Here is a 27,364-nt window from a genome sequence, read left to right on the forward strand (position 1 = left end):
CAATGCCCATGTGCCTCTCATGCCCTTGAATGCATAGGATTTCTTAGGTGGCATTGAAAACCCCAGGCACGCATGCGCATTGCGCTCCCCCACTTTTTCTTCTCCTCCTCAAGCAGAGGCAGGTGCAGCCATAAGCGGCTCAACTGCGCATGTGCCAGAGCGAGAATAAGCTCTCTCGCGCCCCCTGTGGCTGTTGGAGAGATCGCTGGGTACCACTCTTTTTCCAGGTCACGCGCTCCCCCCCCTCCCCAGAAGAAGGATAACCTTGGCGGCGGTTCTGTTTGCGCACGCGCTTTGCGGCCAGGGGAGAACGCGCTTTGAAGAGTCACGGGGGCGTGGCCACTGAGAGGGAACAGAGGAGTGGGCGGGGCAGGGCGTTGCCAGGCAGCGGGTATAAAAGGGGCCGCCCGTCCGTTGCTCTGGTTGTTCGACGCCTGACAGGTTCGCTCTTGGATGCATAGCTGAGGTGAGGCGCTGAAGGAAGGGAGGGAGGGCGGGCAGGGAAGAGAAGGGGGCATGTCTTTAGGAAAGGGGGGGCTGTGTCTAATAAGGATGATGGGGAGGGGTCTGCACTATTTGTGGCCTTGAGGGGGCTTTGGTGGTTCCCCCTTTGGCTGCCTGAAGGTTTTGGGGGCCTTTGTTGGTGTCTTGAGAGCTGGCACCAAAATGGGGCACAGAACCATAGACTGGAAGGGACCCCCATCTAGTTGAACCCCATTCTGCCATGCAGGAACTCTCCAAAGCCTGCCATGCAGGAACTCTCCATCAAAGCACCTCTGGCATTTGGCCATCATCCAGCCTCTGCTTAAAAACCCCCACAGAAGGGGCTTCTCCAAGCATTCCACTGCCCCAACAGTCCTTAACCTTCAAGAGCTTCTTCCTAACATTCAAGTGGGATCTCTTTCCCTGCAGCTTGCATCCATTGAGACTCTGGGTCCTATTCTCTGGAGCAGCAGAAAACAAGCTTGCTCCATCCTCAACATGGCACCCCTCCAAATACCTAAACAGGGCTATCATCACGTGAAAAATAAACAAATTAAAATAAAAGCTTTATTTATTTATTTATTTAACAATCAAGGCAACTTACAATGAAAAGAATCCATACATTGCGCAATATACATAATATCCCAATCATGCCCTCCCTCCCCTAAAACATTAGTTAAATACATTAGCCATTAAAATAATCAGGGACAGGCGAAAAGGGCTACATATCGCCTCTTAACCTTCTCTTCTCCAGGCTAAACACCTCCAGCTCCCTAAATCCCATGGTTTCCAGACCTGTCGCCATTTTGGTCACCTTCCTCTGCTCCAGCTTGTCACTGTCCTTTTTGGAATGGCAGTGATTCTATAAAATAGGACCATAGAAGCCTAGAGTCGGAAGAGACCCCAAAAAGGTCCATCCAACGCAACCTCTTTCTGCCATGCAGGAACTCTCAGTCAAAGCACCCCCATTGACAGATGGCTGTTTAAAGGCCTCCAAGGAAGGCGGGGGAGAGGAGACGCCTGAGGAGGCACCCACCTATTTAATTTATTAAGCCGGTTTTAATAGAACCAATGTTGCATTTACACTGAGAGTAGAGAATAGACAAGCAAGTCTATAGAATGTGCCTAATGCAATAAGAGAATTAATGGAGTTTAATAAACTCCAATGAAATTAATGAATCTATGGAAACATAACAAAGTTAGAGCCAGTAGAGGCACCCACTTATTTTAGACAGAGGAAGGGATGAGGTCCTCTACTAACTGACTCAATAATAATACCATGGAGGAGGGTGCGTGGGTGGGGGGCTCCTAGTAAGTTGTACCCATGTGTCTGTCTGCACATGAGGAGGGGGGACAAGACAGGCCCAGGACAGGGTTGGTGGGCAATGGTTCCACTTCAGGAGGAATAGGGATGCTCTTTCTTCCCCCGAAAGGCTGCAGGATTGAACAGAGCAGGAGGAATGAGTCACTCATCCAGGGTGAGCTCATAACCATCAAGGAGGACGAGGCACCGCAAAACGTACTGAAGAAATATTATTATTATTATTATTATTATTATTAGGTTTCTGTGGATATTTTGGGTTCTGTGGCCATGTTCTAGAAGAGTTTATTCCTGACGTTTCGCCAGCATCAGTGGCTATGGGCATCTGCGGTTTGGGCCTCTAGACAAGGACAGATTCTAGGTCATATTATAAGAAGCTTTGTAGGCTGTCGGGGATGCTGTGATGGATTTTTGGCTCCCTCCGCACTGCAGAAGTAATCCAGTTTGACACCGCTTCAACTGCCATGGCTCAATGTAGTTCAGATTTGTAGTTTCATGACATATTTAGCCTTCTCTGTCAGAGGGCTCTGGTGCCACAACAAACTGCAGTCCTCACAGTTCCAGAGCATTCAGCCACGGCTGTGAAAGTGGTGTCAAACTGGACAGTTTTTGCACTGCGGATGGAGCCTTGGTTAGGATTTGGAGGGGAGGGAAGGGGATGCTGTGTGAGGACTGTGCAATCCCTGGCTTGGTTGGTTTGGAATCTAGTGGGTGCTTGGGAATCTAGGGAGATGACAATATCCACAATAACAAGGGCGCTGAAGGAAAATCTTAAAGGATGCTAACAGTTGGAACAAAGCTGGGTATTGACTATTTCTCTTTTGGTGAGGAGGAATGGTGAGCTGTTGATGGCAGAGAAGGCCCAAAAATGACAGATGATGATGCTCATTGATCGGAGGGATCTCTCATTCGGTATCATGGAACTCTCTGGAAATGCAGCTGCGTCAAAAGAAAACAACTGGAGAGCTAGCACCAAACAGTTCCATTTTATAGCATTTGCTCTGTTTCGGTCCTTCTCTTACACAGGGGTTATCCTTCTTTGCTATTAGTTACAGGAATTTAAAGCAGATACTTCTATTCCCTCCATTCTACAGCAGATCTAAGCCCAAAATGCTAACCTCCCCTCCATTTATCAATCTTTTTATCTCAGAGGTTTTGAGGGAGAAGTCTAGGAGAAGGATAATACACAGATTTCCCCACAAATAAAATACACAAATCGAAATAAACCAGAGCTCAGATAAACAGGCTTTGCCCTGCGGTATCAGGTTCAGCCAAGAGAAGCTGCTATTGGTATTTCCATACCTTGCCTTCACCCTCGCTGGACTACTTATTTTAATGGTTTGATATTTTTGTGAGTACAGGGAAGCAAGGCCCCTGTTGTCCGCGAGCGAGTTGCTTGCTTTCAGATCAACTGACAATTATATAGATCCGTCACATCCATGTGACTGTCTCATCGGTGAGATTAGGACGCAGCGATGTTGTGCGTGCAGCCAGGCACGCTCCAAAGAGCAGCCGCTGAAAGATGGCCAAGGTTCCTCCCCAGGGATTTCAAGAATAGGAGGGCCACTTCCTCACAAAGAATGCCGTCATGAAGGGGGGGGGGTAATCTCCCCATTTCCCCATCAGAACCAGTATGCGTAACTGTGCGTCTTTTGTGAGAATGAGCCTTTACACCAATATTGCACCGTAATAACAATGATATCCTCTCCATCTAGCAAAGCAGACAACATAAAACACCCCCCTTGCATTATCTTTAATTCACATTGTATGTGTGTGTGTGTAAAAATTCTCCTTTCTTGGAACTGCAGCTCCAAATCTATATGTATAGAATGCTGTCATATCCAGTTTTAGTCCCAATGAAAAGTAGAGCCGTTGGAATGGTTGAGTACCGTTGATTTTAAAGAGTCTGTTCTAGATGGGACTAAAATTGGATGATGTCCTCTGCCACTACTATGAGCAGACATCTGTTCCAGTCGGCCCTCCTTATCCATGGATTTTTTATCCAGGGATTCAAGGAACCACGGCTTGAAAACGAGTATAAATTCCAAATAGCAAACCTTGATTTTCCATTTTATATAAGGCTCACCATTTTGCTCTGCCGTTGTATTTAACGGGACTCGAGCATCCACCGATTTTGTTATCCTGGAACCAAACCCCAGCGGATAACAAGGACCCACCGTACTTGGCTCCAGACTCCCACAAGCAACAAGGGGGAGGGAAACGCACAACATGAGCTAAACCATAAACTGAATAGACTTATTGTTTGGCTTCGTGGGAAGTCAGAAGTGGAATGTATTGTTTTTCCTAGTGCAACTAGACAGAAGGGAACCTGTTCTGTTTCTGAAAATCTGGATGCTGACTGTTACCATGGTTATAGTAGGCAACTACTGAGAAATTTACGATTGGGAGATATGTTGCTAGCACTCCTTGTACCTAAACACATTGATTTCTTTGAGCTTAGATGCAACTAACTGAAAGGACTAGAATAAGCCACCGACTCTCTGAAGGTCACAGCCACTGCAGCTAGGATACGATGGCTGTAAAGTGCTTAGAGGCTGGGAGTACGTGCTGAGGCTACATTGGGCTGTGGTGTCTGCTTAATGCGCTCTTGGTGGTTATAGCGCTCTGCTCCTGGCCGCCAAGAGTCACTGCAGCAGCTGGATGCCTGCAGTAAGATGGAGACTCATTCTTGTTCGTAATAGACAAGCGTTTCTACCTTGATCCATTCCATGTTTGCACAGTCAGAATGATGATGAAATAACAGTCGGTATTAAGCCAGGCTACAATTAAGGGCCTGAACAGACAGGCCAAAATAAAGCTGCTTTGGCTCACTTTGGAGGTATGCTGTTTAAATGACACATGCATCTTAAGAGGCCAGAAGCTGCGCAAGACTGAAACGTGGCTTTGGCACGACTTCCAGCCTCTTAGGACGCATGTGTCATTTAAACAGCAGCCTTCCAAACTGGCCCAAAGCAGCTTTATTTTGGCCTGTCTGTTCGGGCCCCTATACTTGTTTTACCAATCTGCTGTGGCTATCATACACTTTAAAGCAGCTGCATGTATTTGTTATAATGATGACTATTTCATAAACCTGAAGAGCTATACCTACAAGGAAAACAGGAGAAACATCCAATTTTTTCATATGTATGTATGTGTGTGTGTATATATACGTACATGTACATATATCACCATATTTTGTAGGTGTTTTGTGAAGCACAAGCAATGTTGCTAGAGGAGACTGTGTTCTCAAACTAAAATGGCTTCTGCTTCATCCCATAGTGGCAGCCCAGGCCTTGTATGATATGCTGTGTGAGAGGAAAATAAGTATTTTAGCACCAAGTAAGAACCTCTTGACTAAGTCTGGGAGATGTGCTTCTTGCTTAAAAACTAGTTAGCTTGACTTGATTCATTTTAGTATCTCTTTGCTTGGAATAAAATGACCACGGCTGTTTTGGGACACTGATTCTTTGCAGCCTTACTAGAGCTAGGAGCCTCATTAACTTATTGTAGCTTTGGGGAGGAAGCCAAGTTGTTAATAGGAATGCTGTAACAGAGAAATATGAAGCCTAGAGAATTTGCATACTATCCTTTAAATTGTACAGCTCATCCAATAACCAAATTATAGGCAGTCTGTAACAAGGTGATCTTGCTCTAGGTAGTGCTCAAAGTAGTGAGATATGATTATAATGGAGGGCAGATATCTGATGCATTTTTTAAAAACCAAACTACTGTACCTTATTTCAGAGGAAGATATGAAAACAGATCTAGGTTATTTCATAGTTGTCTGTCCCCAATTTCTTCATATATTTTTCATTATTTCCTACTGTCTGTACATAGAACAATATGTTTAGGAATTGAACTTCTCATATCAGAAGTATAGGGTGGAATGAATTAGGAATTAGTAGCCTAAGTAGGACATTAAACCACATCTTGGGCTATTGGTGTAGAAGATGTCTGGTGGCAAACTAGAATCTTGAGTAGCAAATTTTGAAGCTCTTCAGCTCCCATAGCAAATCTTGTAAAAGAATCTTCATAAGGTATTGTACAATAACCTACGGTATATTTAAGCTTGTAGAACAGGTAAATAATGTGCTGGGTATTGTTGAACTATAATTCCCAGCAGCCCTACCAGTGGTGAAGACTGCTAGAAGTCATAGGGTTATAACAACATCTGGAAGATCTCATTTCACCCATCCTGTTGCAAAATACCTGTCTGTGAGAGTTCACTTGTTTTTCATTATTAAATCCTGTAGCATAAATTCAATACAGATCGGGACCAGCAATACTGTATGTAAAGTATAGTCACGGAGTTCTGGTAAAGCAGATACGAGTTTAGGAACACAAAAGGAGGAAGGTCATCCTTATATAACTAACTATATTGAAAAGGTGAAGCTCTGCCTTCTTTATGTGTGACCTGCTTTTGAGTCTGAGCAGGACTGCTATGTATTGATTTGTCGTGCACTCTGCCACATCTCACCATGTAAAAATACAGTACCACAATTTCAGGCACATGTGTGTAGCTTATTGAAGCACAAAGTAGACCTAGCATACAATTGAAGATACGGGAGTATGGCAGCTAATGGTATCCGATGTCACTACTGCATGCATGTAAAATAATAAACAAGTATTTCAGGATTTTCAGATGTGCAAGAAGATATTGCACTGCTGATATTTCTGATCCCTATAAAGATGCTTTTGATAAAACTGCCTGTATTTGCCCACAATAGTATTATAGTCCAATTGAAGGTTCTTGGTGAGATCTGCCAGTTCATTTGGAATTCCAATCCCATTCCAAAAGATTATTTACTGGTGTTACTAGAACCTGATCTTTATAGTCGTGAAAGAAATTTGCTCTCTCGGATGTTCAGCACAGTAAAAACACTTAGAAAAGCTTTGCATATCTAAGATTTAGAACCTGTTTTAAATCTGGGAAATGTGAGGAGCAGCTTTGAAAGGTTATCAAAAAAACAGAAAAAAAAGGCCAATGAGAATGGTTTCAATAAACTTAGTTGAATAGAAGTTAACAAATGTCTTGCATAAAAGTTAACAAGTCTCTTGAAATCCTATTTCAGTATTTCTAGGTAGAGAAACGGTAGATAGGTCAGCCAGCAAAATGAACCCCCGCAGTAGCTCTCCAGTGGAGAGCACATCAGTTAGTGTCAAGGTTTTCAGGTAAGCAAAGACCTCAGAAGGCTTCTGATGGAATTTAAGTATATCTATCTTCTATCTGAGTCAATACGAATGCAAGTGGTGGTAAGATCTTTTGATTTATGTACTATAAAAACATATTAGGCCTGTATATTCATAATGTAGTGACCCAGAAATCATTACTATTTCATGTGTATTTTCAGACAGGTTCCCTGCAGAAAACTGAGAATGCACTTTGGGGCAGGAAATGGGGCTTACATTGCTCTGCTTGTGAGATGCTAGCTCTCTAGAGGCTTGATTTGTGGTGGCATCGGCTTCATTTTGACACTAAGGCCCTATACAGACTGCCAAAATAAAGCTGCTTCAGGTCACTTTGAAGGTATGCTGTTTAAATGTTGCATGCATCCTAAGAGTCTGGAAGTTGCACCAAAGCTGCGCTCCAGTGTTTAGGACTGGATTGTGGCTTTGATGTGGCTTCTGGACTCTTAGGACGCATGCATCATTTAAACAGCATACCTCCAAAGTGACCTGAAGCAGCTTTATTTTGGCAGTCTGTACAGGGCCTAAGTTAAACTGGAGCTTTTGAAGAATAGGGACCATAGCCTGGCTAAGTTGCTCTGATTTCTAGATCTACATCAAATTTAAACAAGTTTAATAATCATTCCTCTTAGGAACGGTATTTCTACAGGGGAAATCCAAGCTATCCATGTAAATGTCACAGTATCCTGTCCTATTTACATTTCCCAGGATAAGGGATAGTTAATCATGCAATAGGTTTTCTGTAATCTGGGATGGGAATCTTGTGGCCATTGAGATGATGTTTGACAGCAGTCACAGCATTTCTCACTGGTTGGTCCAGCAGCATTTGGAGGAACACGTGATTCTTATCCCTGGTTTAATCCTGGCTTTTGCCTTAAAAAGAAAACAGGTAACAATTATTAATGTGTGACTGAGCTAGATATTGGGTGGTTCAACAGTTGTATGACATTCAGAAGGAAAAATGGCCAGAACCTGGCTGAACATTCAGATCTGTCATTTATTTTACACTTTTACTTCAAATACACCTTAGGATTTTCCCCAAACAAAATGTAAAGGAAGGAAAGCCCACTAAAATCGGTAGGCTTTTAAATACTGTAGCTGCTATGATTACAACATTTATATGCACTCTAGCTTCTTATATATGTGAAATTCAGTTGCATTTTACAGAAAAGCAGGGTGAATCACCTATTGAAAGTTACCTTTTACAATTATGAATGGTCTGGACAGCCTCTTAAATCTGAAAGCCAAACCAGTGTGGTGTAGCGGTTTGAGTGTTGGTCTATGACTCTGGAGATCAGGGTTTGGTTCTTCACTCCAACATAAAAACCCTCTGGATGACTTTGAGCAATTCACACTCTCTCAGCCTTAGAGGATGGCAGTGGCAAACCACCTCTGAAGAAACTTGCTAAGAAAACCCTATGATAGGGTTGTCTTAAGTAAAAAAATAACTTGGAGGCACATCACAACAACAACATTGAAAACTACATACAGTAAGAAGACACAGCGCATTGATGTGAACATGGCAGTTGCAACTCTAGTTCCTCACTAGAAATAATGGCTAAGGGAAATTACATTGCTGCAGTAAGAAAATTTTCACTATAGTTCTTACATGCAAGGAACTTAAACTTGTGAGATGTAAACTGTTTGGATCTGAAAAGTTTGGCTGTGAACAAACGTAACATAAAAAGGGAGAGGCTGGTTTTTTTACTCACAGAGTGAGGCCAGCTTTTTCCAGCTATCATGAGACACAGATATAGTGATGTGACTGCTGAGTCTTTCACTTGTCTAGCCCATAACACCTGGTATTCATTAGTGGTCTCCCATCCAAGTACTAATCAGGGCTGACCCTGCTTAGCTTCCAAGATCAGGCAGGATCTGGTACCTTTTAAGGTATTTAGGCTTACTGGAAAAACAAAAACTGGGAATTCCTGAGAAAAGAATGAACAGTGACAGGATCCCATTGCGTGACATTTTTATCATTTTAATTATACTTTCTCCACCAAACAAAAAAGACCTTTTGAGAACAATAAATGGAAGGTGTTGAGAATTAAGAGATGCCAAGCCGCTTCTAGGATTTGAGTTGTCTGATTTTCCAAGGAGAAGGGATGAGTTAAACTGGCTTAAATATGTTGAATAGATATACTCTGTGACTGTATCTGCCTGTGCCAGTGTGCTTATTTTATGACTTCTTGCAGGCTTGAGATCAGTGAAGGGTCTCCTCCAAAAATCTCTCCTGAGCCTTTGCCACCCCCAGAACCAGAGCCAGAGCCAGAGCCACAACCACCTACCCCAGTACCAGAACCAGAAGCTCCTCCACCACCTCCACCTCCACCTCCTCCTCCACCACCACCAAAACGTATGGCTGAATTCGCTGTTGGAATCAATGGGTAAGATTTTTCTCTCTCTGCTGATTAGTCTGGATTTGCATTTCTTTAATGACATGATTCTTAGTCATGGTCATCTGAACAAAGTCTTCTGGATTTTCACTGAAGATGTCACCTCACTGAGCAAAATAAAATGATCTGCTTCCTTACCGTTTCTTTGCACCAGAGTTTTATGAGAAGGAATTGGCTGTTCCTCTAAGCCACTATTTTGCACCTGGTTTTACCCGGTAGACCTCATAAGGTGGCAAACAACAACAACAATATCAAGAAATAGTCCCCACAAGTTGCAGGTCTGCACTATCTTATAACAAACTTCAGGATCCCCCATTGATGTATGGGCTACTGCTTTCTATCGAGTTGCTGGACAGCAACTGTATTTGTCCATTAGCTATCCTCACTAAGGCCAAGGGGAGTTGCAGCCCAACAACAGATTCTAGAGTTGCACATCCCTGCATCTCTGCATGGATTCCTTTGTAGTCATGGGGTTGGCTGAGGCTCTTCAAACCAAAAAATAACTCCTTGACAGTTGAAGGTTTAGTAGCCAGTGTTTACCAAGAATGCCTCATCTTACTCCATTTACAGCTTGCCAACTTAGCACAAGTGCTCATCTGATTCATGTTGCAAGCGTCTGGTTGTACTTGTATTAAGTAGGCAACCATAGGCTCTTGAATGAACAAGATGCTAGGATAACCTGGATATACAAACACAAGCTATATTTGAATGGCTGCAGATCAGAAATTCTAATTAGCGGCTTGGAGGAGAATTTTTTTAGCTACTTTTGAACATCTTGGGAACTGTAAAGCTTCTATCATCCTGTGCTACCAAATGATAGAGAGTTATCTTCTGTGTACTAAATATCAGCAATGCAAAAAGTGGCACTCTTCTGCCATAACAAAAAAGTAATATTTTTCTTAATTAACTCATTGGGATAACTTGTTCTTATGAACCCCACAGTTTCATAGAATATAGTTTCAAAACCTCTGCTTTGAACATGCCTGTTAAAACTGTGCCTTGAACACTATTGCCTTGAAATAGTTCATGTAGCTTTTGGATTAGCTCTGCGATTGTACTTCTGTTCCTGTTATTTTCCATACTGGTTAACTAGGAGACTAATAGTGTAAAAACAAAGAGACTGATGTTTCTTGCTTTTGGATGATGGTTGATTGTTCTAAACTTCAACAGAGACTGGTGTTTGCAGGCTTCTAGCAGTTGTCTTTGCTGTATGATTTGAGGAGAGCTATTGGTTTCAGTGGGAAATAAGTCTTTTAATGCTGAGGGAGGCTAAGAAACACTACATTAGCATCTTCTGTTTGCCATAGTTAAGTAGAAAGGGTTTGATGGTGACATTTGCTATTCTAAAGGACTGATTTATTTGTTCTTGCAGATTTGGACGTATTGGACGCTTGGTCCTTCGAGCCTGCGTCGAGAAGGGAATCAAAGTTGTGGCTATCAATGATCCTTTCATTGACCTCAACTACATGGTAATGTTCAGAATTCTAGCAATGCTTAGCCTGTAGTACAGTGGCTCTCAAATGGTGGGGCAGAACTGCCTCCCTCCCAGGAGCTGTGGGAGTTGCTCATGGGAGTGGAATGAGACTTGGAAGCTCTGATCCTCCTTCCTCTTCTCAAAGCTTTTCTGCCTTGGAAGGGAAGAGAAAGGCAAGGAGGGTGTTTGTAGTCTCTGCCTGGTGGAAGAGTAGGAAAGCTATTTCCTTATACAACGTTAAAATACGAATATACATGAATGGATGAATAAAAATTCACACTCTTCACAAAATATTTTTATTCCTATACTATGTCAAGAAGGGATGGGGTTCAACATCCGCATCTAGATGTAAAGGGTGTTACAAGGGTAAAACGTTTGAGAACCACTGGTGCAGTGTATTCCCGATAGTCTAAAACAGGGGCTCTTTTTGCAGACAGCTGAACTAAACTGAGCAGCCAGTCCTATAATTATGCAATCTAGGTCACTGAGCAAATGTGATCCTAGAGCCTGAGCTGATCTGTGGTGCATCTGACAATGAAGTGCTTACTGCTTTAACTATGAGCGTGCAGTACTAAACATCTCTGTGGTTGTGACTGCCTGTCTCCTACCAGTTTTGCATTTCTATATGCAAACCAAACTATCTCATGCAAAACTGCACCAAGACAGAGATCAGCTCTTTAAGAACCATTGGAAAATGAACAAAAGTTAGAAACCCATTCAAAAGAGCACTGATTAGGCCAGACTTATGAAATTGACTCACCCTCACTAGAATCCCAAGGTCCACCAATCAAAGACAGGTACAGAATAGTGGATTTGGCAGAGCAGGAGATCATAGAATTAAAGAACAAAAGATTGAACTAAGCCAATCGAGGAATTTATTTTCAGTACCAGGACTGAACCTAAGAGTCCAGTTACTCAAGAATTCACTCCAGTTCACCCCTGTCTGCCCCTCTTGGTTTATGTTTCATTTCAGTACCTTAATATAGAAGGCGCTGCAGATTCTCTTTTTTCTTAAGCTAAAAAAGTGAGAGTCAGAAATCCTTGGGGTTCTGTTGCAAGTCACCCAGTGATCTACCTTCTTCCCATACACAGTAAATAGTCTTGGTGAAATCAAACCCAAGGACACAGGTAGCCAACAGCAGTAGATCTGCAGGTTATAGAAACCTTTCCTAGATAGTATAGTCTTTATTGTCTTCAATAGTGGTGTAGAAACCAAACTGCATCAGCTGGCTCTCTTTCACTTTGCACACTGATCCTACTTTCTGGTGCATCTTATTCTTGGACATGGATATCACATTTATAAAGGGACTGTGCAATGCATTTAGATCTGATGTGAGTGCAGTCCCTTCAGCCCTTGTCTCACTTTTGGGATGCAAAAGCTCCCACAAATTTTCCATCAGGGTATTTTGGGATTTTTAAAAAACTGCCAGGCTGCTCTAGGACAAGGAGAGGGCTCTCCCTTTGAAACTGGAAGCACTTCCTGCTTGAAGAAAATGCCTCTCTCGGGCCTAAAATAGATCAGAGAGGCCCTAAAACATAGGTGTGTGAGAGAGATTTTCTAGCATTATTATTATTATTGTTTATTTCTATAGCGCTGTAAATGTACACAACGCTGTACATACAAATGATCAAATCAATAAAAATAAAAATAAAATAAATAATTTATTGGGGGCAAAATTGGAGAAGTTCTGGTATTTGAGGAATGGTGTGGTCTAACAGTGACCATCTTAAATGACTCCCAGACATAAAAGAGTTGCCCATCCCTGGCTCAATATGTGCAAGGCCCTGTGGAAATCTGATGCCAGTGCATGGGTATCAGACTCATAGTGTTGTCTAACATGTTTTCCTATGACTCCTCTCTTTCTGCTTAGGTGTACATGTTCAAGTATGATTCCACTCATGGACGTTTCAAAGGAGAGGTGAAGGCTGATGGTGGCAAACTAGTAGTGAATGGCTCAAAAATCTCTGTGTTCCAGTGGTAAGTGGGGGCAAAAGGAGTAGAAATGTACTGATGTGTGAGGCTGTTCTTGGTTGGAGATCTGTAGAAAGCCTCTGAGACTTCTGATTAGTTCTGTATTGCAAAGCCTAAAGGGGTCACAAAAGAGAGGACTGAAATTTTATATGTGAGTTGTAAAGGTAGAGCTGTCAACCTAAACCAGAGAAACATTGAAATTCCTGCTTTGCCATGCAGTTTACTGATGTTCACTGAGTCACTGTTTTTCAGTTTTATTTACTTCACAGGAGAAAAGGCAAATTGTCCTGTTCCTTTTGGAGGAAGGGCAGAATTTAAAAAATGCAATGAATAGACTCCTCGTTGTCATATAAGTAACTCAGTGATAATTGTGAAGCTGGCTTATGCCTGATTTGTTATTAGTCAACTAGCTGATGTACTGGAGATTGTTAAGCAGAGGTGTTAGCATTTTGTTCTCACTGTGTGTATGAAAACACCAGCTTGTTTTCTGGCTACATCCCTCTCCTCACTAATGTAAGCCTTGGCTACTGTACAATATCTTGCTGTTGAGCAGGAACACACAGGTGTGTGTAGGAAAGCTAGTTCTGACAAGTGTCTTCCTCCTTCTCTTAGCAGAGTGGAGCAGGTTCTTGCTTTATCTGGACTTGGTGTGTGTGTGTCCATGTGAATAAGGAATGTCAGCTCACTGGCTAGGTTGTAGTAGATGTTCATAGAAGCTTGTCTACCTCAACTGCTAATTGTTTCTGTGTTAATTGTTTGAACTGCCACACAGTAAATTTGCTTCAACCGAAGTCAGTTGGACAGCTCCTGACGAAAGTCCTAATACCTTGTTTTTCACAGCATGAAGCCGACTGAGATCCCTTGGGGAGATGCAGGAGCTTTGTATGTAGTGGAATCTACTGGAGTCTTCCTCAGCGTTGAAAAAGCTTCAGTAAGTATTTGGGAGTTTCGTCTATGTAGTTTTCTCAAAAAAAGAGAAGTGGCGTTTCAGACAACTCATTATAGTATACTGGGCTTCCCTATAGATATTTGGTTTTTAAATGAATTGGCTTAGATGCCTGTTGTGTTAGAGGTTGCAGTCAGTTATGAGATCTTGGACCATGCAGTATATCCATCTTACTTTTAGTGCCTTTTTTGGGCACAGTGCCTTAAAACCTACCTTCCTTTTATAGGCTCATCTGCAGGGTGGAGCCAGGCGAGTAGTGGTGAGCGCACCATCTCCTGATGCTCCTATGTTTGTTATGGGAGTCAATCATGATAAATACGATCCATCCAGCATGAATATTGTGAGGTAAGAATCAATGGCTGGGATGAAAATGTGCTTTATTATAATATCACTTTAGGATCAGATCCCTAGGGACCCTGCTCACTTGAAAATAAGCCATACACACAGGTGTATACAGGGCATCTCCACTTATTTGGGACCTAGCAGATGACAGATAATGGGGAAAGTGATGCCGCAAGGAGCAAAGTCTTACTTTCTCTCTTTCTTCCCCACAAGCTATTCTTGTGTTTGCCTTCAAGTTGTTTCTGATTTATGGCAACTCTAAGGTGAATTTTTTGGGGAAGTCTAGATTACTTAGAAATACACTGAATGCTAGGAGACTTCAAATCAGACACTTAACAGCTGAAGCCCAAAGTATGCAATTTATTTCAGAACAAAAGCCAAATTTTTCATGGAACAGAACACTGACAGGATGGGATGGTCCATGGGAGTTTTATTAATATTTGAAGTTTAGGAACTTGAGTTTCAGTGGTAGACATAGATCTGTGCAGTGCAACTTTCATTTATGTTTTTGTGTGTACATCTAACCATAGAGGCAAGGTTTCAGTGAGCATGTTGGCTAGCTGGGTAGGTTATGAGTGGGCTGTATTGCATATACCACTTTATAAAAGAATATCCAGTAAGAAATTATAATGCGTACTGTTTTTCAGCAATGCTTCCTGCACCACCAACTGCCTGGCACCTTTAGCCAAAGTCATCCATGACAACTTTGGCATTGTGGAGGGCCTTATGGTAAGAGCAACCTGGGATTTCCTGTGGGAGCAGAATTTGCATCCAAGAGCAAGACTTTCGTCTCCTAACAAAGCCTTGAGTACTGTCACTCCTGAGTTTGCCTTTAAATAGGAAAAAGGAGAACATCTTGAGCAATGGGGCATATCCTCACTTTTCAGTAACCCACTGTAGAAACAAGTAATAGTTGAACACTTCAGAACAACATTGTTGCAGCTGTCCTTCAGTCCTTAAATGCCAACCTTCTGAATAAAAATTAAATCTTAACTACATGCTACTACATATTAGTTGTTTCTGGAGATAATGAGAGCCTGGAGTAGAGGAATCCAGGTTTGGAAAACCTTTGGGAACTGCTTTTACATTTTGTGTATTGATTACCAAAAGAGTCAAAACAGGCACTTTAGAAATTAATCCCTTCCAAAAGAGTTTATGGGGAATGAGTATAAAAAGATAATCAACTGATGCAAGTGGCAGTGAATATTAAATACTGTTTTTATGTTACAGGAAGTCAAAGTGAATATGAATATTGTTGAAAGCACCAAAATCGGGGGGGGGGGGGGATGGGTGGGAAGAGGGTATGATGTATGCAAGTGAAATTCATGTTTTATATATGTTGAAAAACTAAAAAAAAAAAAAAGACATGAGTGAGGTTAAATTAAATCTGTTAACTCTTGTGTGTAAAATCCATCTTTGCTTGCAATGAGGTTTTCCAAATTTCCAGAGAAACCTGAAATGTGGCTTTTTTAGATCAGAAGAACTCTTCTACAAAATGTCTTCTATGCCTATTTCTGTACAAACTGGCTTTTTGTGTTGCAGACCACTGTTCATGCTTATACTGCCACTCAGAAGACTGTAGATGGTCCATCTTCCAAGGCTTGGCGTGATGGAAGAGGGGCCCACCAGAACATCATTCCAGCTTCTACTGGTGCTGCCAAAGCTGTGGGCAAGGTCATCCCTGAGCTTAATGGGTATGCAACATAGCTTAGCTTTGGTTATCAATAAAGAGACTTTCTGCCTTTGTCTTTGAAGTCATCCTAGTTGCGCTTTATATTTAGGAAATGCCCTTTTTCGTGTTTTCATGTTGCCATGAGGAAGAGTGGGAAGCATGTTTATTGCTAAGCATTCCACTCCTAGTAATACCTGAGATCTTTGCATTAAATGCCCAGAGCACTTCCTCCTCTATCTTTTCTGCTTTGAGAGCTGATGAAACCATTCTATCTTGTTTCATTGCCTGGCATAAAATGCATTTAGTAGGCCTTAGTAGGACAGTTAACTTCTGGCACTTCTGGCATGACATCAAAGTTGTCCTAAGAAATGCATTGCATACTGTTCTGGTGCGCTAAGGAAAGAGTTTAATATCCAGGTCCATTTTTCTTAACGACTAATTTTTATTTCAACAGGAAGCTCACTGGCATGGCATTCCGTGTGCCAGTGTGTGATGTGTCAGTTGTCGACCTGACATGCCGCCTCTCCAGGCCAGCTACTTATGCTCAGATCAAAGAAGCTGTCAAGAAGGCGTCTAAAGGGCCAATGGCAGGAATCCTGGGATATACAGAAGACGAGGTAAATGGATAATATTCTCAGGTGGACACAATGGCTCAAGTGGGAAACACCTAAAACACATCACCCAACTATCTATAGGTAGAGCTCAACTGACTTGTTGCAGTTTTATCAAAAGGAAAAGAAAGATGCAACCTTTGATTTGTCATTTCTGAGGAACATCAGTAATGATCTTAAGTTGAAATGTGTTCTTAGCAAAGGTCTGTTTTGTTTGGCACCAGATGTCTACAGGCTCTCTTTAAAACACTGAACACCTTAACCCACAGCATTGTGGGTTACCTTTTGTGACATACAGAATTCTGGCAGATTCTTGACACTGGAATTATAGTGGTGACTTGACACCAACTGTAAAGAGCCCTTCATTTTCCATTATATGTAACAGAATCTCTTGCCTTTCTTTCAGGTTGTTTCTACTGATTTCATTGGTGACAATCGTTCCTCTATCTTTGATGCTGGAGCAGGGATTTCCCTGAATGATAACTTTGTGAAGCTCATCTCCTGGTAAGAATGGACAGAATCTTTCCCTTGCCTCACTTCTTCAACTTTGGAACATTGTTGGCATGCTGCCTAAGAATCCTTTCCCAAAAGGAGATTTTGGTATCAATAGCCTTTCTTGAGTATCATTTTTGATCAAATAGCTGAGTGATTTATTAAAATGACAAGAGAGTATGTGGCTGAAGTGCAGAGGTACATTAATCAGTGAATTTGCCATCATTTAAGATTTGAACCTTGATTCTCTCCTAACTTACAAAGTGCCTTCTACTACAGGACACTTTGCATGTATGAATGGGAAACTTGTGATATGAGAACTGCTTATCATTTTCTTTTTGTTCCACAGGTATGATAATGAATATGGCTACAGCTGCCGTGTAGCAGATCTCCTGAAGCATATGTACACCAAGGAGAACAACTGAACACTGCCCACACCTCACATTCCAGGCTATTTAACAGAGTGGCCTCACCCCTTTAGTCAATAGGTTTGATCTCCTGGCCCGTTCTTTGCTTCAACCACAGAACCCTGAATACTGCACCTTATATGTCACTGTAAAGCTTTGTGTGTGTACACGTGAGTGTGAATCCTGCTTTCTACAGCAGCTTGTATGAGCTTAAAAATGGTAGTGAAGACAAATTACACCAAATTTCCCCTGGAGAAAGAGAGTTTATCCTCTGGGGTTGCGCATTGATTTGTGTGCCTGTAGTGTCCTGGAGATCTTCTAAGTGTTCAAATAAAACCACTGAAGTTATGTGAACAAGAAATGTACTGAGTCTCTTAACTCACTGAATGTCCAGAAATTCAAATTTTAACTATGCCAGATATGTCTGTTTCCATGACAAGTCTGTATTGATATCTTTTTGGGGCGATGCTAAAAGGTATTACCTTAATAGCTTTTGAATCACAATGCTCCAAGTTACAGGAAAAGCGAGGTCAAAATCCTACAGCTCTAAATAAAACCAGTCATCTGCCATAGCTTCCTGAGGAACTAAAGATTAGAAGATGGTTATCCTGAGGCAAATCATTATTATTATATTGATGGGTGGTGACTTCTTAGGATGTTAGACAGGAGTCTTTCTAGCCATGAGCTGGCCTTTCTGTGCCTGGAAAATATATGCTCTGCCATTTAGCTACAGATTTGTTTTAATATTGTCTAAACAGGAATATATATCTTTAATTCTCGTGAATGTAGGGAAAAATGCTATAGCATTTGCCAGAGGCAATGCTGTTCACATTTTTGGCACAGAGGTGGGCAGCTTCTGCAGAACTGAGTGCTACTTTTCAAGTAGGTAAAATGCTTGAAGGCTGGATATCCAAAGAGGAAAGAGCAGGGCTTAGTGAACTTCATTCAGAAGTTCGGGGGGGGGGGGGGGGAAGAAAAATAGACCACTTTTCTATTTACAGGTATATTTTATTTTTGTTTTTAAATTTCATTGTTAACTCATCCAACCCATTCTGGTTTACTTTTGAAAAGATTAATTCGATCATTAAATAAAATTGCCCAGCAATACTGAGTATCCTTAACCCCATGGTTTTATTTTTGACATTACCCTCTGAAAGAAACCCAAGGCTTGGAAAATCATTATTCAGAGCTGTTGTCTCTTACAGCCTGTAGTATTAAGTGTGTAAGGCAAATTGACCACCAAGCCACCAGTTAAGTGATGGTTTGATGATCGACTAAGTGAGGTGTATTCTTGGGATCGTTTTTATAGCCTACTCTTAAATTTGTTAACCTAATCCAGAAATCTCTGTGCCAAGATCAGATTCTGCTTTATGGCTATATGCCAAGGGAGGAAAATAGGTGGCCCTCCTTATGATTTTGGATTGCAGCTCCCAACAATCCTAGCTACTACTGCCAATGGTGAAGAATGCTGGGAATGGCAATCCAATAAGTTTGGAAAGCTGCATGATTCCCACCCCTGCTATATTGCAATGGAGCATGGAAAACTTAATTTTGGGGATACAGTTAGTACCCACCCACCCCAGCCAGTGTCACCATAGGGCATGATGCTTAGAGATTCTAGGAGTTATAATCCAAAACATAACTTTTTCAAGATACGCATTTTAACAGGAGTTGAAAGAAATCCAAACTGCTTTGCTTTCAATAAATGACATTAAAAATGCTAGTTGTCTGCTGTTTCTAGCAGGGGTGGCAGTGCTATGCTCCAGTTGTTTGTTATCTCCATTGGCCAGATTTCCTGAACTGCAAACAAACATTAGCACACACATAACTGGATCTTTTTTTTCACAAAGAAGGGTGTTGTCTTAACACCAAGACTTCAAAGAATCCAGGGTGGGTCAGCATTAAAGGAGAAAAGCATTTGTGTGGCCTGGTATCCCATCTACCTCCCTGGATTGACATAGCATCATAACATGCTCTCATGTGTTATAACAAAATCATAGAATTGGAAGAGACCCCAAGGGCCATCCAATCCAACCCCCTGCCATACAGGAACACACAATCAATGCACTCCTGATAGATGGCCATCCATCTCCTGTTTAAAAAACTCCAAAGATGGAGACTTCAAAACACTCAAAGGCAGCATGTTCCATTGTTGAACAGCATATGTTCTTCCTAATGTTGAGATGGAAGCTTCTTTTCTGTAGCTTGAATCCACTGCTCTGTGTCCTAGTCTCTGGAACTGCAGAAAATAAGCTTACTCCATTCTCAGTATGACATCTTCAACTATTTCAACGTGGCTATTGTATCACCTCTTAACCTTCTCTTCTCCAGGCTAAACATACCCAGCTCCCTAAGTCTTTCCTCATAGGCATAGTTTCCAGACCCTTCACCATTTTGGCTTGTCTACATCTTTTTGAAATTGAAATGGTGAGCAGAACTGGACACAGTGTTCTAGGTGAGGTCTGACCAAAGCAGAATAGAGCGGTACTATTACATTCCTCAGTCTAGACACTGCTCCTATTGATGCAGACTAGAATTGCATTTGCTTTCTTAGGTGCCACATCTCACTGCTTACTCATGTTCTGCCTGTTTGAAATTATGCCTTAATATCTCCCTTTTAAGAAACTCCCATTCCTCATGAACCTCCTTCTCTATTAGCGTTCCTGATCATCGAATTACCCTATTTCCCTAAATTTACTGAAATCAGATTTCTTAAAGTCTGGAATGTATTTTTGACTATGCTCAGCTTCCCTTTTCTTCAGTATAACAAACTCCAGAAGAACATGGTCACCTCACCTAATGATCCTGCCACTTCCACCCCATTAACCAGATCAACAGTATTGGTTAGGATCAGATGTAAAATAGCTGATCTCCTAGTTGCCTCTTTCACCTTTTGGATAATGAAATTGTCTGAGGAATTTATTGAGCCTTAAATTTCTGTTACAGTTTGACTTCCAACAAATATCAGGATAGTTGCAATCCCCCATCATCACTATATCTCTCCTTTCTGAATGTGTGGCTGTCTGTTCCAGGAAAGCCTCATCCACACCCTCAGTCTGACTTGGGGATCTGTAGCAGACCCCCACAATAACATCTCTCTTGTTTGTCTTCCCCTTAATTTTTACCCAGATACTCTCAACTTGGCTTCTAGGATTTAAGTCATGGATCTGTTCACAGGTGTATATGTCCTTAATGTATAATGCTACTCCACTGTCCTCCCTATTTAGTCTGCTTTTTTGAAATAGGTTCTACCTCTCTATTACAACATTCCAATCATAAGACTCAACCCACCAGGTTTCAGTGATGTCTGTGATATCATATTTGCTTTGCTAAGTGTTGAAGTTCAACTTGTTTGTGTCCCATGTTCTGTGCATTAGTATAGAGTCATCTAAGATCATGGGCCATTCCCCCTATTTCCATTTTAAAGTCTTTTCCCCTTCCGCTATTGGGTTTTTGGGCTATTTGCATTGTTCTCTGTATAACATTTGGGCGATTCTCTCCAGCACTTGATGAACTCCCACCCTCAAGAATACTGTCTGTCTCACCGACATAACTCAGTTTAAAGCCCTCCTGATCAGCCGTTTCAGACCTTTAGCAAAAAGTGTTCCTGCCAACTGCCTTGAGGTGCAACCCATTCCTTGCCATATAGTTTTTGTTTTTTAAAATACTGGAGAAATGTTGAGAAGAAGAGCATAAAAGTTAAAGAAAGCATGAGTGAAAGACTCCTGTCCAAGAAGGATAAGCTCAAGTGGGAGTCTGCTTAAAAGAGGGCAAGGAAGGAATTATCCAACCGGGTCAGAAGAGGCAAAGAAGGAGGAGCAGGGGAGGTTGCTCTTGATCCGGCTTTCCTCTGGTGCAGCTGTTCTCCTTTTGTGCCTGAACTGCATGTCTTTGAGTACCTTTCTCAAGTGACACTATGCAGTCGATGATAAGCAGCATGACATATATATACACTTGTCCCTCCCCATTCACTGGGGTTCAGGGCACAGGACCCCTGTGAATGTGGAAAAACCACAAATAACAAAAGCACTGTGTTTTTACCTGAAAGAACACATCTCTAGGAATCTCTAGGTCCTTCAGTGTGACATTTGGTTAAAAATTGACCATAACATTGCCCTGGAGGACCTAGATATCCCTAGAGAAAACATATTAATACAATCTGTGAATAATCAAACCCGCAAAGGTCAATGCTACAAATGTAGCGGGACAGGTGTACTATGGTGCAAATAATATGTACACAATGTAGTATAATAGCCAGCCAATACAATAGAGTATTATAATATATGAATATACTATCCTTATAATATGCATTACAATATTTGATAATAGGCTATTAAGGAGAGCCATATATAGCACTGTGGTAGATAATATTACTACATATATTTATTTCTAACCCAATTTCCCCCAGATTGGGATTCAAAGCAGTTTACAATGATTAAAAAAACATTGCTAAAAATCCACAAAATGCAAGAGCTAAGAGACAGTGAAACAATTTAAAAAGAATTAAAACCTGGTTAAAACCTACATATTTAAACACACACACAGGAGTCTGCCATGACCATCTTCTGATTCTCCAAGTGTGGATCCTTGCAAACAGGAAGGAAATATCATTATGCTCAAGGAAAGGTTTCCGAAGAACCCCTCTATCATGACTGATAGAGGCCAGAGGAGAGGAGCACCATGAACAGAGGCACTCTACGCCAACAGTTGGTAACCAGCGAAGAGGGTAATATGCTGCTTACTTCACTGGTGTTGCTACTCAGATAAGCAAAAGAACAAGTGACATGTGTAATTTGATTGTTTTACTTTAAGGGAAGGAATTGCAGAGCTCAGAGAAGTTAATCTCCAACTCTCAGAATCCCAGTGGTCAAACTGGATGGGGTATTTTGGGAGGTGAAGTCCAAGAAAGTAAGAACCAAAATAAAGCTGCTTCAAGTCTCTTTGGAGGTATGCTATTTAAATGATGCATGGGTCCTAAGAGTCCGGAGGTCGCGCCAAAGCCACACTCCATTCCTAAGCACTGGAGGGAAGCTTTGGTGAAGCTTCCGGATTCTTAGGATGCACGCATCATTTAAACAGCATACCTCCAAAAAGACCCGAAGCAGCTTTATTTTGGCAGTCTGTAACAGGCCTATGAAACAACAAACATCCTCCCCCCCCCCTCCAACCCCTTCCCACCTTTTCTCACCTGCAGCTCTTGAACCTGGGCATTTCCTAGTTAGTGGGGAGTTGTGAGCCAAACATTCAGCAAAATGGCTCATTCTGATAGTTTCTCAAAGAGAGATGGATGAGGTGGTGAAGGAAAATCCCTGTGTGCGTAGACGTGTTGCAATGCTTTCTGAGGATCCCTGGGAATGATGTATTTGTTGTATGATCAAAAAGGAGAATATGCAAAGACCGATGCTCCCCCTGAGGTGGTATCTCATTCTGTCTCTGAGGCATAAAGAACTAACAAAGTCACAGTTTGCTGAACCTATCTGTGGAGAGGGTTATCAACTGGGTTGCTTCAGAATTCAACCCAATGAAAAACTAAAGATAATGAACTCATGAGCCAAAGAAGGGTAAATCAGCCTAGCACCCACATTCTGCTGGTAAAATGTATTAAAAGATAATCCACTTCAAATATTTGTGTTTTAAGTCTCTACCATAAACATCTAGAGTTTTGACTGATAAGAAGCACACAGAAGAGTGAAGTGGTAGAAGGAAGCACAGGGTGCAGAGGAGGAGAGGAAGATAGTAGCAATCTGGTGTGTTTGTTGAAGAATACTGGTTCACATTAAAAGGCATCATTCATGCCTGCCAATGAGTCAGAGAATCTGCTGGGAATGAAATCCTGGGAGAGAAGACATGGATGTTGCCTTATTGTACACTTGTAAGCTTATCACACTGCTCTCTGTGGCATGGGAATGGAACGGGATGGAAGGGTATGGATCAGGGGGAGAACGTGTCTTACCACATGGCAGAATGCCCCTGATGCCACCGAAAAGCCCCAATCCATTCTTCATCTGTCCCACAGCAGCCAATTTTCAAGATCTGTTCAGAATCGTTCTTGAAAATTGGCTGCTGTGGGACGGACGCAGAACAGATTGGGGACTTCCGCAGCACTCACAAAACTATAAATCCCAGGATTCTGTAGGGTGGAGCCACGGCAGTTAAAGTGGTGTCAAATTGCATTATTTCTACAGTGCAGATACACTCTTAGTTGGAGTTTTTCATACTAATTAGCCACTGATAGGGAATGGCTGTTAGACCCTTGGTCAGTCCAGAGCAGCGATTTGCTGGCTAGATTCAGTAAGAACAGCTGATGGTAAACAATTCAGGTCCAGAGCACACTGCAAAAATAATCCAGTTTGAGACCACTTTAACTGCCCTGGCTCAATGCTTGGGATAGGCTTACCTGTCAAGAGAACTTTGGTGCCACAATAAACTACAATTCCCTAGCACTGAGCCAGGGGAGTTAAAGCAGTCTCAAGCTGGATTATTTGTGCAGTGTGTTTTGGACCATAGTCCAACTCTACTCACCAGACTAGAAGTAGAGACACCTCTGTTCAAATATCCACCACTCATTTATGATGCTTGGTACGTGACCATGATTCATTCTTTTAACCTAGCGGGTTGTTGTGGGTGACCAAAACCAGGGTGACCAAAAGTTATGCTTACCATTCCTGGAAGAAGGGCAGGATACAGGTATAAAAAAACAGACCAAATATTGAAAATGCCCAGTTCAAAGAATCCCCTCACCTTCAGTCAGACAATAGAACAATCTCAGCATGGCAAAGGAGAATCTGGCTTGCTGACTCCATCTCCTTCCCTTCCTCTGCTGTTTTTCTCCTTTTATCAGGATGAAGAACTGACCAAAAAGCCTGGAATACAGTACAATGCTTCCTTTCCCTGTAGTCTTAGGAGATCACTGTGGTTCTGAGACTCAGTGAAGGGCTGGCCCCACCACTAGCCAGAATCACTTTAGGTGGCAGATACTCAGAGGTGGCAACAAGATGTGGAAAGAAAGATGCATGGACACTCCTACACCATCCAAGCTAGCTGACTATTTGAATGGGTTAAACGTCACAAGAAGGCTTAAATACCCTACAGGCACCAGATCCCATCTGACCTTGGAAGCTAAGGAAGATCAGCCCTGTTAGTACTTGCATGAGAATTATCAGGAGCTCTAGGCTGTATTTGAGAGGAAGGAAGTGGCAAAACCATCTCTGAGTATTCCTTGACTAAGAAAACTCTATGAAATTCATGGGGTCACCATAACTCAACAGTTGACCTAAAAGCACATACAGATACAAAGGGCACAAGTTCAGTAACAATATTGAGCTACTGTTTTGTTCTTTTACTCAAACCAGCTTTACCTTGAGATGGTCCCAATTCAATAGATCTCCATGGAAGCTACTGGCATTGCAAGAAATAATATGTGTGTGCATGTGTTACAGATCTGACTGTCTCTGTTGTTGCTTTTCTTAGGATTAGCACTGACATCTCCTGTTAAAAACTCAAAAGGTAAGGTTTGGTTGACTGGAGAACCTGAATTTGGGCTGAAGTATATCAGAAGACCATAAAAGCATGTAATATTTGTATTAAAATGAAGTGGTATGAAGGTAAGTAAAGTCCAGGAGACACTTAGGGCTCCTGTGTCTCCATGTGTGCTAATATTATAGTCAAAACAGGATGCTTCATGTGATAATATGGTGTACTCCACAGTTAATAATAAATTATGATCCCCAGGGCAGATAAAGCAGTCTCAAACTGGATTATTTCTGCAGTGTGTTTTGGACCTTAGTCTCACACTGTTAAGACACAAATTTTAAAAAAGCGTCATTTTTAAAATGGCATCCCTTTTATAAAATGGGAAAGATCAAGGTTTGCTTTCTACCCTCCCTATGTATATATGCTGTGTGTGTATATGTCTCTCTCTCTCTCTCTCTCTCTCTCTATATATATATATATATATATATATGCATATACACACACACACACACATCCCATCATGGAACCTCCTCTGCTGCCCTTTAAGGCAGAGGAACTAGGCCAAAAGAGAACATGGCATCCCTGCCTGGCCAGAATAAGAAAGAATTTTCCTTCCAGAAGGTTCCATCCATGTCTTGCTCCAGATGTTTCCTTAAATCGTCGTCCCGGAGACTCCAGATGGTTCTGAAGCCAATAGATCATTTCTGGCCAGGCTTTCTGAAGTCCGGTCAGAGGTCAGGAGATTCGGAAGGGGTGCTTCTCGCCTTGTCTTCTTGCCGGCACAATGCCCGGAAATTGTTGGCATCTTCCCAAAGTGAGTTTGCCAAGGAGGAAGAGGAGGAGAGGTGATTGGCCATCTCACGTTCTTTGGCCCTCATTTATTTCTCTCTTTGGCAGTGGGTACCGAAGAGAGGCAAGAAGAGCTCCAAAGTCTCTGTGGCACCAGAGTCTTCTCCAATAGAAAATGAAAACCCAGGGGCTTGTAAGCCGTAAGTCTCAATTTCCTTCCTTTCTGCCTACCTCTTTCGTTCTTGTTGTTTTTGTGTGCCTTCAAGACCTTTCTGACTCATGGCCACCCTAAAACCTGACATGGGTTTTTCATCAAGATTGGTCATCTTCCCAGGCTGAGAAAGCGTGACTTGCTCAGGATTCAAAGGCCTCCAGAGTCATAGTCACAAAGTGGGGTGCCAGCCCCTCCTGGCTCCATGGTCTCATAAAATGGTCTCATATAAATTTTGCAATTTATATATACATATATTAATATATTTTCAGGCCAGGAGTTGAATGCGTGGATGAAGAATCTGTAGATATGGAGGGCTGGCTGCGTTGTTTAAAATATATATCTGTGCAGGACTCCTGCATAAACTTTGGTATCCTCGGGGGGGGGGGGATCCTGGAAACCAAACCCTAGCAGATATCAAGGGCCCACTGTTGTTGTTATTATTTTTATTATTATTATGGGACAAGCATCCATGGATTTTGGGGTGTGTGTGCGTGTGTGTGTGTGTGTGTGTCCTGGAACCAGAGGCTCTTGAATCGGTGGATTACAGACTGAGTGCTGACTGTACAATTATTCCAGATGCCATTAAGAGACACTGAATGGATAGAAACAAGGAGTTATTTATTAAGAGAGCTAATATATGTCTTGGACAGGGGTGAATGCGTGTGTCCTTGCATCTCCCCAAAACTAAGCGGTTTTTGATTTCTTAACGCTTGGTGTATGTGATGCTTCTTCGCCGCTTCATTAGTGGTGATTTCTTGCCTTCCATTTCAGGGCCATAGACTTACAGATGGTCTGATGTTTCATGGCCTTTTGCTTTCCTCCCCTTTCAGACATGCAGAAGCAGGTGATGGAGTGCACACTTCTGAGACTAATGCAGTGGAGGAGCCCTCTAAGTCAGTACGTAAATATGAGAGTCCTGCTCTCATTCCCTACCAATGTGCCTCTTTTCATCATTTGAGGCAAGGCACAACGTTTCGCTGGAAAAGGCCAGAAATCATTAGCCTGCTTCCCTCCAGGCCTTTTGGGTGGAAAATTAATCTCAGATCAACCACGTTTGCTGGACACGTGTGTGTGTGTGTGTGTGTGACCATCCCAGGTTCTCTGGTCAGCCTAATTTCTCTTTCTCTATTCTAGAAGTGGAGAAAGCTCTTTGGGTGGGGTACAGGATCCAGAAAACATGACGCTCTTGATCCAGGGACTGCCCCAAGAAGGAAGCCAGAGTCTTCTCCAACAAGAAAGAAAGAAAGAAAAGAAGGAAGGAAGGAAAGAAGGAAGAAAGGAAGGAAAGAAAGAAAGAAGAAAAGGAGGAGGTAAGAAGGGAAGGAGTAATCAGGATCTTCTAACACACAAGTGTCCATTTCTCTCTCTCTTCCTTCCTTCCTTCTTTCTATTCTTCTTTTCTTCCTTGCTTCCTTCCTTCCTTCCTTCCTCCCTCCCTCCCTCCTTCCTTCCTTCCTGCTTTAGTTCTTGGTTGTGTGTGCCTTCAAGTCCTTTCTGAGAGTGGAGGAAGATATGGTTGTCCTTCATCCAATTCAGAGAGGGTAATTTTTCTCATTTGGGAGGGCTGAAAGTACAATTATTCAGA

At 42.1% G+C, this 27,364-nt stretch overlaps 1 protein-coding gene across 2 annotated transcripts; it reads left to right on the forward strand.

Moving 5' to 3' along the window:
* Positions 1–335: 335 nt before the first annotated feature.
* On the forward strand, positions 336–18,269 carry GAPDHS (glyceraldehyde-3-phosphate dehydrogenase, spermatogenic). Of its 2 annotated transcripts, XM_042440451.1 has the most exons (12): positions 423–466; positions 6,877–6,976; positions 9,187–9,378; positions 10,760–10,856; positions 12,733–12,839; positions 13,674–13,764; positions 14,006–14,124; positions 14,769–14,850; positions 15,664–15,815; positions 16,248–16,410; positions 16,811–16,908; positions 17,246–18,269. In XM_042440451.1, exons 2-12 carry the CDS (start codon positions 6,918–6,920, stop codon positions 17,319–17,321), a joined length of 1,236 nt encoding a protein of 411 aa, XP_042296385.1. In that variant the 5' UTR covers positions 423–466; positions 6,877–6,917; the 3' UTR covers positions 17,322–18,269. The 2 variants fall into 2 exon arrangements, with proteins under 2 accessions (XP_042296386.1, XP_042296385.1); XM_042440452.1 differs by lacking the exon at positions 6,877–6,976 and having other exon boundaries at positions 336–466.
* Positions 18,270–27,364: the final 9,095 nt, after the last annotated feature.

Source organism: Sceloporus undulatus, chromosome 9 (assembly GCF_019175285.1).
Source record: "Sceloporus undulatus isolate JIND9_A2432 ecotype Alabama chromosome 9, SceUnd_v1.1, whole genome shotgun sequence".
Classification (NCBI taxonomy): domain Eukaryota; kingdom Metazoa; phylum Chordata; class Lepidosauria; order Squamata; family Phrynosomatidae; genus Sceloporus; species Sceloporus undulatus.

What these genes read in the sequence shown, in the direction of transcription:
- GAPDHS (XM_042440451.1), top strand. Translation starts at nt 6,918, where the DNA reads ATGAACCCCCGCAGTAGCTCTCCAGTGGAGAGCACATCAGTTAGTGTC. An exon ending in GCATTGTGGAGGGCCTTATG is followed by an intron (nt 14,851 to 15,663) that starts GTAAGAGCAACC and finishes TTTGTGTTGCAG; the next exon opens with ACCACTGTTCATGCTTATAC. An exon ending in GTCATCCCTGAGCTTAATGG is followed by an intron (nt 15,816 to 16,247) that starts GTATGCAACATA and finishes TTATTTCAACAG; the next exon opens with GAAGCTCACTGGCATGGCAT.